Raw genomic sequence first — 17,736 nt, forward strand, 5'->3', positions numbered from 1 at the left:
TTTAGTCTCCCATGGTTTAATGAAACTTGAAATGTGTAATCCCCACCCCACCCCACCCCACCAGAATTTCTCTGTATAGACTCGACTGTCCAGGAACTCATTCTTGTAGACCAGGCTGGCCTAGAACTCACTGCCTGCTTTTGCCTTCTGAGTGCTGGGATTAAAGATGTGCACCACCACCACCCGGGTAAGGACACATTCCTTTTTAAATTGGAAAGACCGGCTTTATACTGTCCACTACACCAAAAAACCACTGACACCCGAGGTTACTTTTTATAGTGTCTGACTCTAGGCCAGCAAGATATGACTGATAATCTAAGTTTGATCCCTGGGACCTACATGGTGGGAAGAGAGAACTAACCCCTACAGGTTGCCTGTGACCATCACATACACATTATAACATACAAAAGTGTGTGTGTGTGTGTGTGTGTGTGTGTGTGTGTGTGTGTGTGTGTGTGTGTGTGTGTTCAGGGCTTACTCTGGGAAACCTGCAAATTAGAGTCAGAGTTCCATGTGCCATCAGTACCTTATGGGAAGCCCTAGGCCCTGATTATCCTATAGAGAAGCTAACTAAGGAATAGTATGTGGGATTGTGGTAGCATACACCTTTAATCCTACACTCAGATCTCTGGAAGTTAAAGTCAGTTCAGAGGTTGTAGTGTCCCTGATGAGCACAAAACCAAAGCAACTTGAAACAGATAAAACAGTTGTTGGATTTGCCCCTATACCTCCTCCCACACCAAGAACAGCACAGCTTTCTCTCAGGAGGGAGAGAAAGTGGACTGTGTCCAGTGTTCTGGCTCTTAGAGGGGCTGCTTGAGGGATTGGTTTCTGTCTGCTTGACTGAGGACTCCTGTCAGGAACATCGTTCCTGTGGCTGTTGAGGGCTGCTGAGTAACTGCTACCCTGTCACAGCACCAGGGAGGCATTCTCACTACAGATAGACTAGAGTAGCAAAATGGGCCAAGGAAATGTGGGAAAGTCCAAAGAGGATGGATCCTTAACAGGCTCCTTAGTAAAGCTGTTTCCATACAGACCCAGTATAGAGAGAGACTGGGAAGGTGGCTGCTTCCTCAAAAGCCCAGGAAACAAAATAACAGAGCACACAGTGAAGCAGAAAAATATGAACTGAGGTGGCAGTGGCTATTTAGCAGGCTAGTGAGATGTGAGTTTGATGCCAAAGCCAACTGTGGCCAGGAGCCCTAGCACGTCTTTAATCCCAGCATGAAGGACACAGAGATAGGAGATGGCTCTGAGTTTGAGGCCAGCCAGGGCTACAAAGTGAGACCCTACCTCAAGAAGCAAAACAAAAACAGTTGTAGCAATGCATGTTTTTATTCCTTGGGCAGGGTTACGTACGCTCTTTGACTGTTGAGCCTAGCTGACTTGGTGAGCTTCCGGCTGAACCATGACTTTTGGGGGAAGAAAAAAAAAATTGTTGTTTTTAACTCCGTAAATGTGGGCATGTACACAGAGCCCATAGAGGCAGACTCATCTCTCTAATCTCAGAAACCTTTCTTAAAAAACAATGAACAGGGGCTGGAAAGATGGCTCAGTGGTTAAGAGCACTGAAAAATCTTCCAGAAGAATCAGGTTTAATTCCCAGCACCCACATGGCAGCTCACAGTTATCTGTAATTCCATTTTCAAGGGATAAACGCCTTCTGGTCTCCTCAGGTACCAGGCGTATACACAGTACATAGACATACATGCAGGCAAAATACCCTTTTACATAAAGGAATAAAATATCTTTTTAAGAAGAAAACAAATAACATCTCCTAAGGAGTGCCTGATGATCTCTGGCCTTGACAAACACATGCACACTCACATACTGGGACCTACACACATGCACTGAAACACACAAACATTTTTCAGTGTCTTTAGAAACCAACTCTTAAAGGCAGATCTATAAGATCTTGCTATGCTAAAGCATTCTAGAGAACTGTTACATAATCCCAACAGGAGATGTTGAGAAGGATAGTCTAGGCTGGACTAAATAGTGAGACCCATCTCAACATAAGTAAATAAATAACTAAGCCTCCCCTCCCCGAAAAATCAGGTTAAACTAAACAGGCAAATGAAACTTGAAAGTGGTGTATACATGGATGGTAACAAAACAGACACCAACAAAGAAAAAAACTAAAAGAACAAAGCAGAAATATTAACGATGACAACTGAAATGAAGTGGGCCTGGTGGTGGAGCCCATCCTGGACTAGCGTGGGTTCGAGGCCAGCCTGGGCAACCGAGTAAGAACCAGTCTTAAAGTAAAAAGAGGCTGGAGAGAGAACTCAGAGGTTAGGAGCACTGGCTGCTCTTCCAGAGGTCCTGAGTTCAATTTACAGCACCTACATTGTAACTTCAGGCCCAGGGGGATCATTCAGGCAAATACTCATAAAATAAAATCTCAAAAATAAATAAAAAGAGGGCCAGTAAGACCTCAGAGAGTAAATGTAACGCCTGCGTTACAACACTTTTCACGGGTTTGGGCAAGGGAATCTGAGGATTGAATAAAGACAGTGGGTCATTCTTGCAAGGAGGATGCTGTTTATTTCAAAGGGGAGTAGACTTACATACCAAACAGCAGCCACAGTGGAATTTGACTCAGGTCAGAGGTTCACGCCCCCAAGTCCCCCACCCCCGTGGCAATAGGGATGGTTTGTATTGCATTCAGGCCTAGTCGAATCGGGAACAAGGAAGTAAATGCCTAGTCATGAGACAATCAGGGGACCCCAAAAAGGTCCCAACAAGGTAAAGTCACTTGCTATGGGTGACATCCTGAATTTGATCCTTGGAAACCGACTCCTACAAGTTCCCTGACCTCTACATGTGTGCAGCCCCCAGTATATAAAAGTATTCAGTCTCACCAGTGCCCTACCCCCAGATAACTGAGTTCCAAAGAGTTACAGGCATTCAGCAACAGGCATTGTTTAAGATGACTAAACGTAAGACATGCCCATCAAAATGACTGGAGCTCAGGAAAAAAGAAAAGACCAACAAGCTTAAGGGTCTTTCTGACTGACAGAGACACCATGGGAAGAAGACTTACGATTGGGATCTCAAATGGTCCCACAGGTGGCAATGCTGTTGGAGTATCTGGAGCCTGGCTGGATGAGGTGGGTCATGGCGGATAGGCCTTGGAGCCATATACCCAACCCTGCTTCTGGGCTCTGCTCCCTGGTCTACCAGGATGTGAGAAGGTAACCCCAGGTGAATCTACTGGTACCAACTCCAGGCACTCAGTTAACTTCCTACATGTGTCCATTTCCCTGTAAAACACATGGAGACTGTGGCTCATAAAATCTTTCTCTGTTGGACTTCTAACTCTCAGTTTACTTGGACGTCTCAGGATGTGCTCTCTGATTCTGAGGTATTGAAGGGATGAGCTCCCTGTTTTGGCAACCATAACAGCCTAACAAGTGCTTGCCTGACCTTGCCTTAGTCACTAGGAGGTCAGATGCCTGCCTTGTGGCAAGGAACCAATTAGAAGTTAGCTGGTGGTGCTATGCTTTATGGCTCTGGGTGTGCTTTATGGACAAGTGCACAGCAATGATGAGCAGAGCATAGCAACCACCCTGGGAGGGCCTATGGGCCATAACAACCAGTTGACCAATCAACACAGGGCAAGTCCTCCAAGCCTGGAGGCACACCAATCCTGAGCCTGTGTGTACCCCTTGATACTCCCTTATGCTGTCCGATAAGATCTCTGTCCAGGGTGGGGAGTGGGGGTTCTCGGGGTCTTTCCCCAGCCATCCGCATGGTGGATGGATGAAAGGCCCGAGCTAATGGGGTTAGCTCATTAAACAACTGCAATAAAGCCTTTTGCTGTTTGCATCAAGCTTTCACCTCCACCTGTTGATTGGGGTCGCCACGGCCCTGGGCCAAAATCTTGGGGGCCTGACCACCAGGGGTCTTTCATTATCAGGGCTGACCAGGTGGCTCACTTCACCTAATGATTCATGCATCAGGGATCACACAAAAAGGGTTTTGGAGTAACAGAATCCTGGGTTCAATTAGTGCCCTGCCATTATGTGACAAGACTTAGTTGTCTATGGCCCCTTAGGACTTCCTTACTCTGCTTTACTGCGGTGAAACTGCAACCTGATTTGGAAGGGTGTGAGAATTAAATGAGATAATATCCATTAAGGTTCATAGCAATGTGGATAGCATTTTGACCAATGATTTTGTTTGTTTTGGTCGTGTGTGTGTGTGTGTGTGTGTGTGTGTGTGTGTGTGTGTGTGAGAGAGAGAGAGAGAGAGAAAGAGAGAGAGAGAGAGAGAGAGAGAGAGAGAGAGAGAGAGAGAGAGAGAGAGAGAGCGCTCACTATATAGTCCAGATTGTCCTGAAACTTGCTTTGTAGCCCAGGCTAACCCTGAACTTATGATCCTCCTGGCTCACTCAGCCTCACAAGTGCTGTGATTGCTGGCACACACTGTCACTTCTTATTTAATTGATGAGTGGTTTTTAAATTTATCTGTCATATCTCCAGTTGGTCCTCACCCATCTTTGCTTAAGACTTTATATCCTTTATCTACACTGATCAGCTGTATCTGGGATATTGTTGTATATCAGCTGTACAAGCCCAGAAAGCCATGTTTTTATATATGGTAGAACAATCTTTAAATTTTTTTATTATTATTGTATTTGTATGTATGCATGCTATGTGCATAGGTGTGTGTGGAGGTCAGAGTACAATTCTGTGGAGTTAGCTCTCCCTCTACAACCTAGAGGCCTTCAGACAGTAGGAAACCCCACTCATGTCAGCATGCTCAGCCCAGCCCAACAAAAGCCTGCCTGCGGGCTCATCAGAAAAAAAGGAGCTCATAAACTTTGTTGGTTGCAAAAATATTTTCAGGCATCTTCTATAAGTCCCTGCACTCTATCTTATCTTGTTCTTCTTGCTAATGGTTTGGCAACTGGTTTCCTTATTAACAGTCAATATTGCTCTTTGTTATTACTCTGGCCAGACTTGTTAGTGTACCAACTCTAAGTAGGGAAAACCAAAGCATCAAGCCAAGACAGGCACTCAACAGTGAGTTAAGAGTATCTAGCCAAAGGTGTAGAGCATTTGGAAAGAGACATTTAGCGTGATTCACTAAAAACAGTCCTAGAATCTGAGGTTTCTTCTTAGCACCTGAGGAATGTAAGTGACTAAGTACTCCCTGACTTAATTCAAAACTCAGTCAAGTGTATAAAACCAGCTCACACACTAAAGTGACAATCTAGGTATTGTAATTTTAAAATGCAGCTTGAGAGAGAAAGACGGGAAAAGGATTGTAAAAAGGGAAAAGGGGAGGGGAGACCAGCCTCCCGGGATAGGAACAGTTGGAGAGAGAGGAAAGAGAGGCAGAGAGAGAAGAGAAAGGAACAGAGGGAGAGGAAGAAAGAGAAGGATGGGAGATGGCCAGGTCCCTTTTAAAAGGGAACATAGTGAATAGGCACAGGTGGTGCTCTTAGTGGCATCAGCTGAGGGTGTATCCTGTCAGAACTCCAAAGGCAGGCCAATACAAATGCCTAAATACTAACATTAGGGATACCACATAACATTCCTGTTGTTGTGAAAAACAGCATTACCAGAAGCAACTTATGGAAGAAAAAGCTTACAATTCCTGAGGGACAGAGTCCACGGTGGCAGGGAGGTATGGCTGAGAGCTCCTGTTGGGCACACGGAGGCCCTTGTACTCACAGAGAAGCACTATGGGGACGCAGAGGCCCCTGTACTCACAGAGAAGCACTGTGGGCACACTGAGGCCCCTGCACTCACAGAGAAGCACTGTGGGCACACTGAGGCCCCTGCACTCACAGAGAAGCACTGTGGGCACACGGAGGCCCCTGCACTCACAGAGAAGCACTGTGGGCACACGGAGGCCCCTGCACTCACAGAGAAGCACTGTGGGGACACGGAGGCCCTTGTACTCACAGAGAAACACTCTGAGAGAACCAGGAATGTTAATCACACAAGGCAGTCTCCTCAGTGGAGGAGATAAAAATCAAATACTTGCATCCCATTCAGAAAGCTCAGAGTAGATTTTGTTAATGATCTGGTGACCTTTTTGCCATCTGTGCAGGCAGACCTCACCCACTTTTTTCTATAGAGACAGGACATCACTCAAATTCCTCAGAATGATTATCCCAGACTCTTCCCTCCCTAGAATCTTACCTATCCTTAGGGGATAGGTATTTTATGTATTTTATGGCCTGCTGACCTCTGCTATTGATCTGCTACAGAGACGACACTAGATTCTAAGCCTTTGAGCGATAGAACCCACTGTTGCAGAATATTTCTTTATACTGTGTGAAGATGTGTCACTGTGATTGGTTTAATAAAGAGCTGAATGGCCAATAGCTGGGCAGGAAGAGGTTAGGCAGGACTTCGGGGATAGATAGGACTGTGGGAAGAAGAAAAGTGGGGTTGCCTACCAGAATCGAATGAAGCAAGATGGGCAGTCCAGAGATGAGGAAACACCATGTGGCAGGACATAGATTAATATAAATGGGTTAATTTAAGCTCCCGACTGGTGGGACTGGTGGGACTGAAAAAGACTTGTTAAAACCCACCCTCATGGTCACATGTACTTTGTAAAAGAGTCTCTATGTAGTCACATCATAAGCTTATTGTGCACCTGGAATTGGCCTGATTGGACTGATTGTTGCCCGGAAACCTTTTCCATGATTGCACTGTGTTTTAAATGTGCCAACAATGAGCTGCCTGGCATTAGACCCCTTGAATCCTGCTCCAGGTTGATGAAGTCAATCTGTACCTGGTTTCCGTTTGTATCTTCTCCTGTGGATCAGTATGCTTTCCTGTCTGACGCCTGCAAGGACCCCCAGGCTCACATCTTACTTCATTGCTCACAAGCAATTGAATCAGGCAAGAGTTTTTACTCTCAAAGCCAGCCCCCAGTGACATGCTCCACACTTCCTAAACTTCCCCAAACAGTGTCACTAACTGGAGACCAAGTGTTCAAATGTCTAAGACTATGGGGGACATTCCTCATCCAAACCACCAAAGATACCAAAATGATTTTCAAAAGAAGGAAATGGATTGTTCATTGTACATATAGGTCACAGCTCATTTTAAACGATGCCTCTCTATGGGGACCAGGGGTTTAGATTGAGTTCTGGAGGTATAAATTGGATTGTAAACAGAAAAAAGCAAGGGGGCTGTGGAGTAAAGATGGATGTGTCCCCATCCCTTGTACAAAGTAACACATTTCTCCTACAAATCCTTCCCTTGCTGTGGCTTAGATGCCAGATGATGCCTCTGAAAACCCTGTCCACGACTGAGGGTCGGAACAGGCCTGGATGACATGAGCAGAAAGAAACTCAGGTTCCTTGGCTTGCTCCTGAGCCCTGGTCCACAGTGGCAGCTCCCACCACATGGAACCTCTTTGTAATTAAAGTGAGGGACTTTGACGCATGCTCTGAAGCGAGGGGGAAGAAGTCTCCTTACAGTATGCAACAATGAGGTCAGAAAACAGTTTTGAAGAACTAAATGCAGACGCTCAGAAATAACATTTTAAGAAGTATTTCCTAATGTCCTTAGTGGGAGAATGCAAGTTTTAATTAGAAAAATACCTTCCCAATGATCTGTTTTAACAGACAGTCAAACTAAGTCACGTGGAGTTCTGAGTAAGATGGTGGGAGGCACATATATGCAGATCTTTGTTCCCTCCTCTCGAGACCAAGTATTAGAATATCTTGAGGAAACCTCTCTTGTGGGTGTTAATGAACAATAAAATGACAATACTAAAATTTTTATGAAGGCTGGGAGTGGAGAAGCATGCCAGTAAGCCAAGTACTTGCAAGGGAGGGGATGAGACAGGTGGATTGCTATAATCTAAGACAAGCCAGGAAGACTGGGTGCTGGAGAGGTACCTGAGAGCTCTATGAATGGATCTTCAGGCAGCAGGAAGAGAGAGACATGAGGCCTGGCTTGAGCATTTGAAAACCCATAGCCCAAGTCTAGAGACACATTTCCTCAACAAGGCACACCTACCCCAACAAGGATTCACCTTCTAAGAGTGCCTCTTCCCAGGGACCAAGCATTCAAATCTATGAGCCTATTGGGCCATTCCTATCCAAACCACCACACTATGAAATAACATTAAAAAAAAAAAAAAGGATAGCCGGGCATTGATGGCGCACGCCTTTAATCCTAGCACTCGGGAGGCAGAGGCAGGTGGATCTCTGTGAGTTCGAGGCCAGCCTGGTCTCCAGAGAGAGTGCCAGGATAGGCTCCAAAGTCACAGAGAAACCCTGCCTCAAACACCCCCCCAAAAAAACCCAAAAACCAAAACCAAACAAAAAGCCCCAAACCCCCCAAAACAAAAAGCAGGATAAAAGAATAAAACCAAAATTGAAGGGCTGGAATTAATATTGAGGAAATCTGGAATGTGAAACAGGTAATTTAAGGACTTGTTCCATTAACAGTACTTTCAAAATGAACAGGAAATAACATGGAGTAATTTAGGGAACACATATTCCAGAATTAAAGTGACTAATCACATACTCGATGCAAAGAGGGGAAAAGACAATGAAGAAAAAATATTTTCATTGTTAGGATATTGGCTACCAAAATGAAGTATAAGCCTTGACTTTTTATGATGTAAATTTGGGATTCACCAAGAAATGGTTTTAACAGAGAGGGGGTGCAGGCATTAAGGGAGAGAAAGGGTCTGGGGCGGGGACAGTACACACTCGGACTCCTTAAGGAAGAACACTTTTCATTATAGACCATCAGCTCCTTGAAGACGTATCTTCTTCAGTCCTGTTGATCCCTGAAGCCAGTAACTAACAAAGATCCACACAGTAGTGACAGTTTATTGACTGCCACTTCCCTCAAGGAAGAGAGCTAGGAGCTGAAGGCAAACCCAACTCAGACCTTCAGAAACAGCAGGCTATTCTTGTGAGATAGGGTCTGGGAAGGGAAGAAGTGAGGTCATGAGCTCTCCGGTGGCCCGAAGGCGGTGGGGTGAGGGAGATGGCCTGTGTGCCTTCCCCAGAGACAAGGCGCCCAGCTAGCTAACACCTTCTCAGTACCAGCTGGGCACAGGTCACATGACTTCAACCTGGCCTATGAGGAGAGCCCACCCTACCTGGGAAGTCTGATTGGCTAAGTTCCAGGCATGTGACCAATCAGACCCCCGTCAGGCCGCACAGTTGGAAGCGGGCGAGGGTTACTGAGGCAGTTGGTGCCTGGCTTGTGGTTTGAAGGCAGAGCTTTCCCTCCCGAGACACTAGCCGCAGAGTTGGCCCCCAAGTGCGAGTGCACTGAGCCACGACATGAGGTTTATTCATCCAACACCTAGGTACAGTCTGCATTCTGCCACGAGACTGCTTGCTTTTGGTGGATTCCTCAGCCTGTGCTGTCTGCTTGTGTAAACCACTCTGAATTAGGTGTTATGACATCGGCCCTTGTCCTAATGTCATTTTGAGCCACCCAAGCACCTGTGTTGCTGCTCACTGTAGACTCTGAGTGGTGGCTCCGGGAATTCAGACCATTTCCGTCCACTGTCCTCTTCCACGTTCCCAGTGATTGCTTTTTTAATGTTCAGGCTCCTCCAAACCCCAGACTCTGCATGTAAGAGAAAACCATATGTATTTGTCTTTGTGGGACTGACTTGTCTCATGTAACACAGCCAGCCATCTCCAGTCTCACATATGTTCCTGAGAATGACACTTCGTTCTTACGGCTGAGTATATGATTTTTGACTTGGGTTGTGTACTGTATTTATCAATTTGTATATGTGGAACTATCCCTACATTCTTGGATGGAAGCTTTTAGTGTGTTGTTGAATTTGGTGTGAATACTAAATATTATCATTAAGGATTTCACATCTATATTTAAGGAAATTGACATTTTTTTCTGTTTATTGTGTCTTTAGTTTTTGTACATTGGTACTATTGGTTTTGTGGAATGTGTTGGCAAGTGTTCCTACCTTTCTATTTTATTTAATACTTTGAGGAACACTGGACCCTTTTTGAACATCTAATAGAATTCATCCATGAATATATTTGGTCCTGGGCTTTTTGTTGTTGTTGCAATTTCTTCTTTGATTTTTCAACTATATTGCTTGTTATTTACCTATCTAGGTATTTTATATGTCTTTTTTGTTCATTTTTTGGAGGTTATATGCATTTAGAAATTTGTCCATTTCTTCTAGTTTTTAAAAACGATTTATTTATTATACAGTGTTCTGTTTTACGTATATGCCTGCAGGCCAGAAGAGGGCACCAGATCTCATTACAGATGGTTGTGAGCCACCATGTGGTTGCTGGGAATTGAATTCAGAACCTCGGGAAGAGCAGCCAGTGCTCTTAACCTCTGAGCCATCTCCCCAGCCCCCACTTCTTCTAGTTTTATAGTTTAATGAAGTATAGGTTTACAAATTATTTCCCAATGATTCTGTAGATCAGTGATTCTCAATCTGTGGGGCACGATCCTTTGGGGGTCAAATGCCCCATTCACAGGGGTCACCTAAGACCATTGGAAACACAGATATTTACATTAGATTTAGAACAGTAGCCAAATTACAGCTATGAATTAGCAATGAAATAATTTTATGGTTGGAGGTCACCATGACATGAGGATATGTATTAAAGGGTCGAATCATTAGGAAGGTTGAGAATTGCTGCTGTGGATTTTTAGTCATATCTGCTATAATCTTGCCTTCTTTAGTATCTACTTTTGTAATTTGTGTCTTCCCTCTCTTGGTTAGTTGGGGAAATGGTTTTGTTAGTTTTATTTATCATTTCAAATAACTGACTCTTGGTTTCTTTGACCCTTTATGTTACTCTTTTGGTTTCCATATTATTAATTCTAGCTCTGATGTTTATCATTTATTGTCACCTACTGTTTGGGGGGTTGGTTTCTTCTGCATTCTATGACCTCGAAGTGTATTATGAGGTTGTTTGAGATATCTCTGATTTTGTGATAATAGGAATTTATAGCTATAAACTTTCCTCATAGACCTGTTTTTAATTTTTAAAACTCTGCTTTTATCAGTTGGCGTTGTGACTGAAATTCTCAACTTGCAGGCAAGAGAAGGGAGGAAGGAGGTAATGATGCAGCTTGAGCTACAGGCCAGCTCCCCTGAAGAGGTGACCCTCACAGACCATTACATGATCCTCAGGACCCTTGGCAAAGGCAGCTTTTCTGAGGTGAAGCTGGCCTGCCACCTCCACACAGGGGTTTGGGTTGCTATCAAGGTCCTGGAAAGGAGTGAGAAGAACGACTCTGTTATCATGACTGAGATAGATATCATTAAGTCACTGGACCACCCGAATATTATCAAACTGTTCCACATCATTGAAACCAGAGCACACACCTATATGGTGATGGAGCATGCTGCCGGGGGAGATCTGGTGAGCCATATTGAGAAGGTGGGCTGTCTGCAGGAAGAAGAGACCCAGCGCATCTTCACACAGATGGCGTGTGCAGTTAACTACTGCCATGAGAATAATATTGCACACAGGGACATCAAGCCAGACAACATCCTGCTGGATGGCAAAGGAAGTGTCAAACTGTGTGACTTTGGCTTGGCCATCAAAGTCGCCTCTGGGCAGAGGTTCAAGGGGTTCTGTGGCACCCTTGAATATTGTGCTCCAGAGATTTTCACTGATGTAGAATATGATGCACAGGCAAATGACATCTGGAGCATGGGAGTGGTTTTATACACAATGGTGACAGGGCGCTTCCCTTTTGAGGCAAAGACCTATTCACAGATGAAGGAGAAGATGCTGCATCCCAAGTACTCCCTGCCATCCATGCTTTCCCAAAGCATTGTAAACCTCATCGTGCAGTTGTTCACTGTGAACCCTGAGCAGAGGCCCAAAATATGTGACATTATGCAGCATCAGTGGCTCAAGGGTAGTGAAGAGCTTTCCAAACTCGAGTCCTCCTCAGGGACACAGCCCAGCAAACCAACTCCCAGCATTGTGGTGGCTATGTGGGCCATGGGTTACAATGCCAAGGACATTAGAGAGACTTTACGTGAAAAAAGATTCAACAGTATCATGGCAACTTACCTAATTTTAAAGCATCAGTTACCCTGGAGGGACAACAGAAGCCATCCGATGAAGCCTGTGTGTCATAATGTTGCCATGACACTTGTAAGCCCTCCCACCTCCCGTCCCTTCCTAAAGAGGACAAGGAGTGAGCCTGCTCTTCACATGTTTACCTTTCCAGCCAAACACCACTTGTGTGACAGTGCCAAACTTGCCAGGAAGAAGGGACGCAAACGTTGCAGCATGTCTGACGTCCCGTGCTGCCGGCAGAGGAGAACTCTTCCTCCCAACACAAATCCCCAACTTGCTCCCGTGGCTGCTCAGCTTGTGAGCAGCAGCCTTTGGGAGACCAGCATGACCCCCAAGGGTGTGTCCTTAGGTAATACATCCTCAGAGGGTATTTCTTCCAAAAAATATTTGTCTTATAAGGCACCCCAGATTGTAGTCACCACTGAGAACAGCTTTTACACCAAGAATATATATTCTGGAAATAACTCGAGAGAGGCATCCTGGGGTGTGAGCACCAGTGGCACGTATGAAAATAAGAGGAGCAGATCCCACGAGGCAGCATCTTCTAAAGAAAAATTCTCAGGTGCCCAACCCCAGGGCACAAACACAGCTTCTCCTCGCAGCCGACACCAAGGCTGGAGGGGGTTTAAGAGGAGGATGGGGAATTGTGTGCAAAGGCTATGCTGCTGCCTGCCAGCCCGGCAGACACATCAGGCCTTCCGGAAGGAAGTGACTCCAGCCGAGGGGGAAGGCAAAGGAGTTACACAAAGTCAGGTATGTAGGGCGTCGAAGGTGGACTGGTGCATTTCATTGTTTATGTATTTCTAATGTCATTTTCAATTGACACATGATAACCATCCCATTTATGGGGTATGCAATTCACCATATCTGTGAGTTCAGAAGGAACAATCCTTCTGTATAACCTGTAAAAGCTTAGCAACCGATACACAGCAGAAGATGAGGGCTAGAGGCCACAGAAGCAACAGGAAAGGGCTGTCGAAAGCAGGCAAGTGTTGTCAGCGGGAGAACTGTGGCTCAGAGGGTGAACAATATAGCACGGACAATAAGAACCCAGAGACAGGTATTGGGGCTCAAGCTGAAGATCAGAGAAGCAAAGCTTCTCTGCTAGCCACTAGAGAGTTCTCCCCTCTCCCAAGGCTGAAATGGAGATGCTGTCTTCCCTGAGCCTGGAAACTGAATCTCACATGAGACCCTTTGCTTCTTCCTTCTATAGCTCTCTAGTGCTGGGATTAAAGGAGTGAGCTCTGTTACTCAGGGTGGGTCTTGTACTCACAGAGATCCACCTTCCTCTGTCTCCTGAGTTTGGGACTAAAGATGTGTACCACCACTGCCTGTGGTCCATGGCAAACTAGTGTAGCTAGCTTTGCATTCTGATCTCCAGGTAAGCTTTATTTGTTAGATTATAAACAATGTGTCACCACAGAGCAAGTCAAAAGCTATATATTTACTCCCTTCCTTCCTTCCTTCCTTCCTTCCTTCCTTCCTTCCTTCCTTCCTTCCTTCCTTCTTTCCTTCCTTCCTCCCTCCCTCTTTTCCTTCCTTCCTTCCTTCCTTCCTTCCCTTCTTTCTTTCAGATTATATTTATTTTATGTGCATTGGTGTTTTGCCTGCATGTTTGTCTGTGTGAGGGTGTCCGATGCCCCGAAACTAGAGTTACAGACAGCTGTGAGCTTCCATATGGGTGCTGGGAATTGAACCTGGGTCCTCTGGAAGAACAACCAATGCTCTTAACTGCCTAGACATCTCTCCACCCCACCCCAAATCTTTTAAGGTAACCATTATTAAAAGTTTTTTTGTTTTGTTTTGTTGTTTTTTGTTTTGTTTTTTGTCTTTTTTCTTGGTTGTTGTTTTGCGACAGGGTTTCTCTGTGTAACAGTCCCAGTTGTCTTGGAACTCACTTTGTAGTACAGGCAGGCCTCGAACTCACAGAGATCTGCCTGCCTCTGCCATGTATTTAAAAAATCACTAAAATAGTCTTTTGGTGTGTCTTTTTTGCTTTTAAGTGCTGAGCCTCTGGGTACTCTGAGGCATGGGATGGGAATCGGCCTAATGCAGCGTGAACTGTGTAGGAAGTTCAGATGGCAATGTGCCTATGTGCTCATCACAGAGGCCTCTGTCCAGCACAGCAGAAAGGTAAATAAATACTTGTAGTTCTCCACAGGAAATCTCAGTGATGAGGAATAAGGCCTGGGGCTAGACATCCACAGCCTCCTGCTCTGAGCAGGAGTGTGAGCCAAGATGATGCCCAAAGCTTTGGAGGGGCAAGAAGCTCCGTTTGCCCCCCCCCCGGGGGATACAACAGTTTTCTGGGACACACATCTTCCTACTCACACATGTGTCTTTCCATTTTGGTTTCTGGGGCAGGGGAGAAGGTTTTTCACATGAGGAAGAGTTCTCTCATCTGAGAGACTATTACTAGTAGAACCTGAGATCCCAAGTGGGCGGATGGCCTTGATGGAGTGAGTATGGGAAGCAGGATGGTGGGTGGCTATAGGGACATGTAGTTCCTGTATCCTGGGACTCAGCAGATGAAAGCTTGGGAAGTCTGGTCTGGGCCGTGTCCCTGAGGACAGCCGTGTCCCTCACTCCTTAGCTTCCTCTGACTGCCATTGGTTTTTACTACATGCCCTATGTTCCTGATTTCCTCCCAGGCCAGGAGACCTAGCTCCAAAGCACGCCAGTCCAGCAAAACAGAAAGGAAAGGGACCCTTTGTGTGAGGACTTTTAATCAGAGTCAAGTCTGTCTTTTGTCTGACAGGACAGTGCCACCGAGCTGGAGAAGACTGCTTCACTTTGGCTGGACTGCTGAGACAGTGTTCCTCTTCAGAAAGGCGAGTGGGCCTCACCAGGCCTGGAGCACAGTGGTCTCACGTGGCATTATTGGTAGTTACTGAAGTAAGTTGTATCCAGTGTCCCCCTTTGGCGTTAGGCCTACATAGAAACCTTGGTCATCACTGGGCTGGGACTTTCAGTCAGCCATGTTGGCTCGTGTGTCTTTGTGTGAGCTGTCTGTAGTATTCTAAACACCTTCCCATTGGAGAGCTGCTCCCTGTAATAAGAGCAGATGCCCACAGGAGGCTGGAAGTGGGATTCAAATGTGTGGGCAGTTCATTGCTAAGAATGTCGTTGAGTCCACTAAGCACTGGCTTGTGGGAGAAGACAAATTTCTAGGGCCTTCTCTTACCTTAACACTGGCCTGAGTGCAGAGCATGGGAACCCGAGTCTGCTGAGGCCAGCCTACCTCAATCCCCAGCACAGCTGGCATTGACCCTGCCTTATAGAAAGCAGCAAAGGTGACTGAGAGAAGGCAGTGGTGTGGCTTTGGAAGGACCCTGATGCCATTCAGCCAGGTAGCAGCTAGCATATCTCCTCTCTGGTACTGTCCCCAGAACAGTGTGGAGAAGCAGCTTGTGTTGACAAGGGTAGACACCCTCCACTTGCACCTGTATGGGTGTGACAGCCATCCTGCTGCCAGCCACCAACTCTATCTAATTTGGATTCCAGAATCATGAACACAGGCGAGCTTCCTGCCTAACACAGGAAACAGGCCCAGAGATCCTGAACATCTTGCTCAAGGGGACAGCACAGGCCTAGTTCAGCAGGTGACTATTAAGCCAGGCCTCTGGTCCTACTGCACATTCATGATGCCAGGGCCTGGGAAAGGGGGAGTCATGTGCTATGGTTCCCAGTCATGTGTCAGGCTCCCAGGAAGCACAGTCCAATTGAGTCATGGGCTCTTGTGCCTGCTAGCGGTCTCCGAGAAGGGGATGGGTCTCCAGATTGCAGAAAAGATGCTGCCCAGGGGACTTGGTGGCCTTTTCTGTGACATGGTTGTGTCTGTCCCTGCTGCTTGGGACAGTGTTGCTGCCTTTGCTACCTGAGAGAGGCAGTCAGGTGGGGAATGAGCACACAAGTTCAGCAGCTGCACTCAGTTTGCAGCTCTGAGGGGAGGGAGAAGGTGCAGTCACATCACCCTAAAGTAGCTCAATATGTCCACCTCACAGGGGAGGAAATCAAGTCTCAGGGATGCTCAGTAGACTGCACTTTAGGAGAAAGGATATTTGTTGAGGCAGCCATGCCTTCTGCCCTGGCTGTGTGGCAGCTGCCAGGGGCCATCGTTTCTCCTCTTCATTCTGCAGCTTCTTTTCACGTGTTCTGTCGAGGAAGCTTATTTCCAGAGTGTCTTCAGCCACCCTGCTGGACAAATGTAAGCAAGGTGAACAGTGAGAGGCCAGAGTGCCTAAGTAGACACCGTGGGTCTGGAACTGTTTCTAGTCACCTGTTCACAGAACCTCTGCCAGCAGCCAGTCCAGCCAGGCGGAGCTCACTCCTGCAGACAGTCCTCCAGATAGAGAGCTCTGAGCTGGACTTGCTGGTGCCTGCTAAACAAAGTCACAGAGGAGACCAATACAGGCCTTGTTTTTTCCCCTTCAGCCCCGAATGCCACACGAAACAAGCTTGCCATTCTTTGATGAGGTTGTAGACACTGCCTGGTGTAGGAGATGCTGTAGCCACGCCTGCCTAGGGGCTGGCGACAACGTGGGGCTGTCTGCCAGCTTCTCCATTTGTCTGGAACTTGTAGGTACTTGGCCACTTCTTGCAGCATGTAGCCAGGAGTTTCCTGTCTGGAGGCCCTGTGCTCTGCACCACTGCCAGTGATGGTGGAGAGCTCCTCCCATCTCTTCTTTAACTGGGGGAGACCAGCATGTCACTTCCCAAGGCACTGAAGCAGCTCAAGGAATCCACAGCTTCAGGCCAATATGGGTGATGATGCGGTTTCTTTCCCAGCATTCAACTAAAGACCAGAGTCTCCTCCCAGTCCCAACAAGATCTGGGGTGGGTCTGCATGTGGGTCCCCTTTGGGGAGGTTTCCCAGTGGCCCCGCTTTGACCCTCTGTATACTGTTTCACAGTACAGGAGGTCACCCATGCCTCTCTGTCCTCACAGATGCTCCAGAAAAACCTGCCTGAGAAGATGGAGAGTCTCAGAAGAGCCTTGAGAAGTGAGCACACATCTGTGCCTGGCCGCTGGGCTGGGTCTCCCCAGGAGGGCAGTGACCATGTGACCATGGACCCCCTCACCCCCAAGGAGGGCAGTGACCATGTGACCATGGACCCCCTCACCTCCAAGGAGGGCAGTGACCATGTGACCATGGACCCCCACCCCCAAGGAGGGCAGTGACCATGTGACCATGGACCCCCCCCCATCCCCAGGACCCAGGTCCCAGCTAATGTGAATGTGGAGACTTGGAGTCATTCAGGTGGACCATCTCTCATTGGTATCACATAGATCCAGTCTACAACAGGCACTAACACTGTAGTTCTAAAGTAGAAATCCAACACAGTTCACATAAATTGCCATTCAGAACACTGCGGCATGGCTGAGAGAAATCTAAAGGAATAGACTCCCGGATGCCCCTGCTCTTCAGCAGTTGATAAGGTGAAAGATCCTTTGAACTTCATCTAAAGACTCAGCAGAATGACAAACTGTTGGTTATTAGGTCCTGCTGGACATCTCTTCAGCCTTGTGGTCCAGCATACAGTGCGAAGGATCCCACTGGAAACACCTCTGCCTCAGGACCACATATAAACCGCTAGATATCAGGCCCTGCCTGACTACCCCGGTCCCTGCCACATGACCTGCTAGTTATCAGACTGCTCTGAAGCAGCCCCTGCTGCTGCACCTCATCAAATCACTAG

General features: G+C 46.7%; 1 protein-coding gene across 1 annotated transcript; it reads left to right on the forward strand.

Moving 5' to 3' along the window:
* The first annotated feature begins 11,065 nt into the window (after window positions 1–11,065).
* On the forward strand, window positions 11,066–17,218 carry LOC100757707 (sperm motility kinase-like). Its single transcript, XM_035441730.1, has 2 exons — window positions 11,066–12,790; window positions 16,985–17,218. Exons 1-2 carry the CDS (start codon window positions 11,066–11,068, stop codon window positions 17,216–17,218), a joined length of 1,959 nt encoding a protein of 652 aa, XP_035297621.1.
* The last annotated feature ends 518 nt before the right edge of the window (window positions 17,219–17,736 follow it).

The sequence above is a fragment of the Cricetulus griseus genome, chromosome 3, assembly GCF_003668045.3.
Source record: "Cricetulus griseus strain 17A/GY chromosome 3, alternate assembly CriGri-PICRH-1.0, whole genome shotgun sequence".
NCBI lineage: Eukaryota > Metazoa > Chordata > Mammalia > Rodentia > Cricetidae > Cricetulus > Cricetulus griseus.

What these genes read in the sequence shown, in the direction of transcription:
- LOC100757707 (XM_035441730.1), top strand. Translation starts at nt 11,066, where the DNA reads ATGCAGCTTGAGCTACAGGCCAGCTCCCCTGAAGAGGTGACCCTCACA. An exon ending in AAGGAGTTACACAAAGTCAG is followed by an intron (nt 12,791 to 16,984) that starts GTATGTAGGGCG and finishes CTGTCCTCACAG; the next exon opens with ATGCTCCAGAAAAACCTGCC.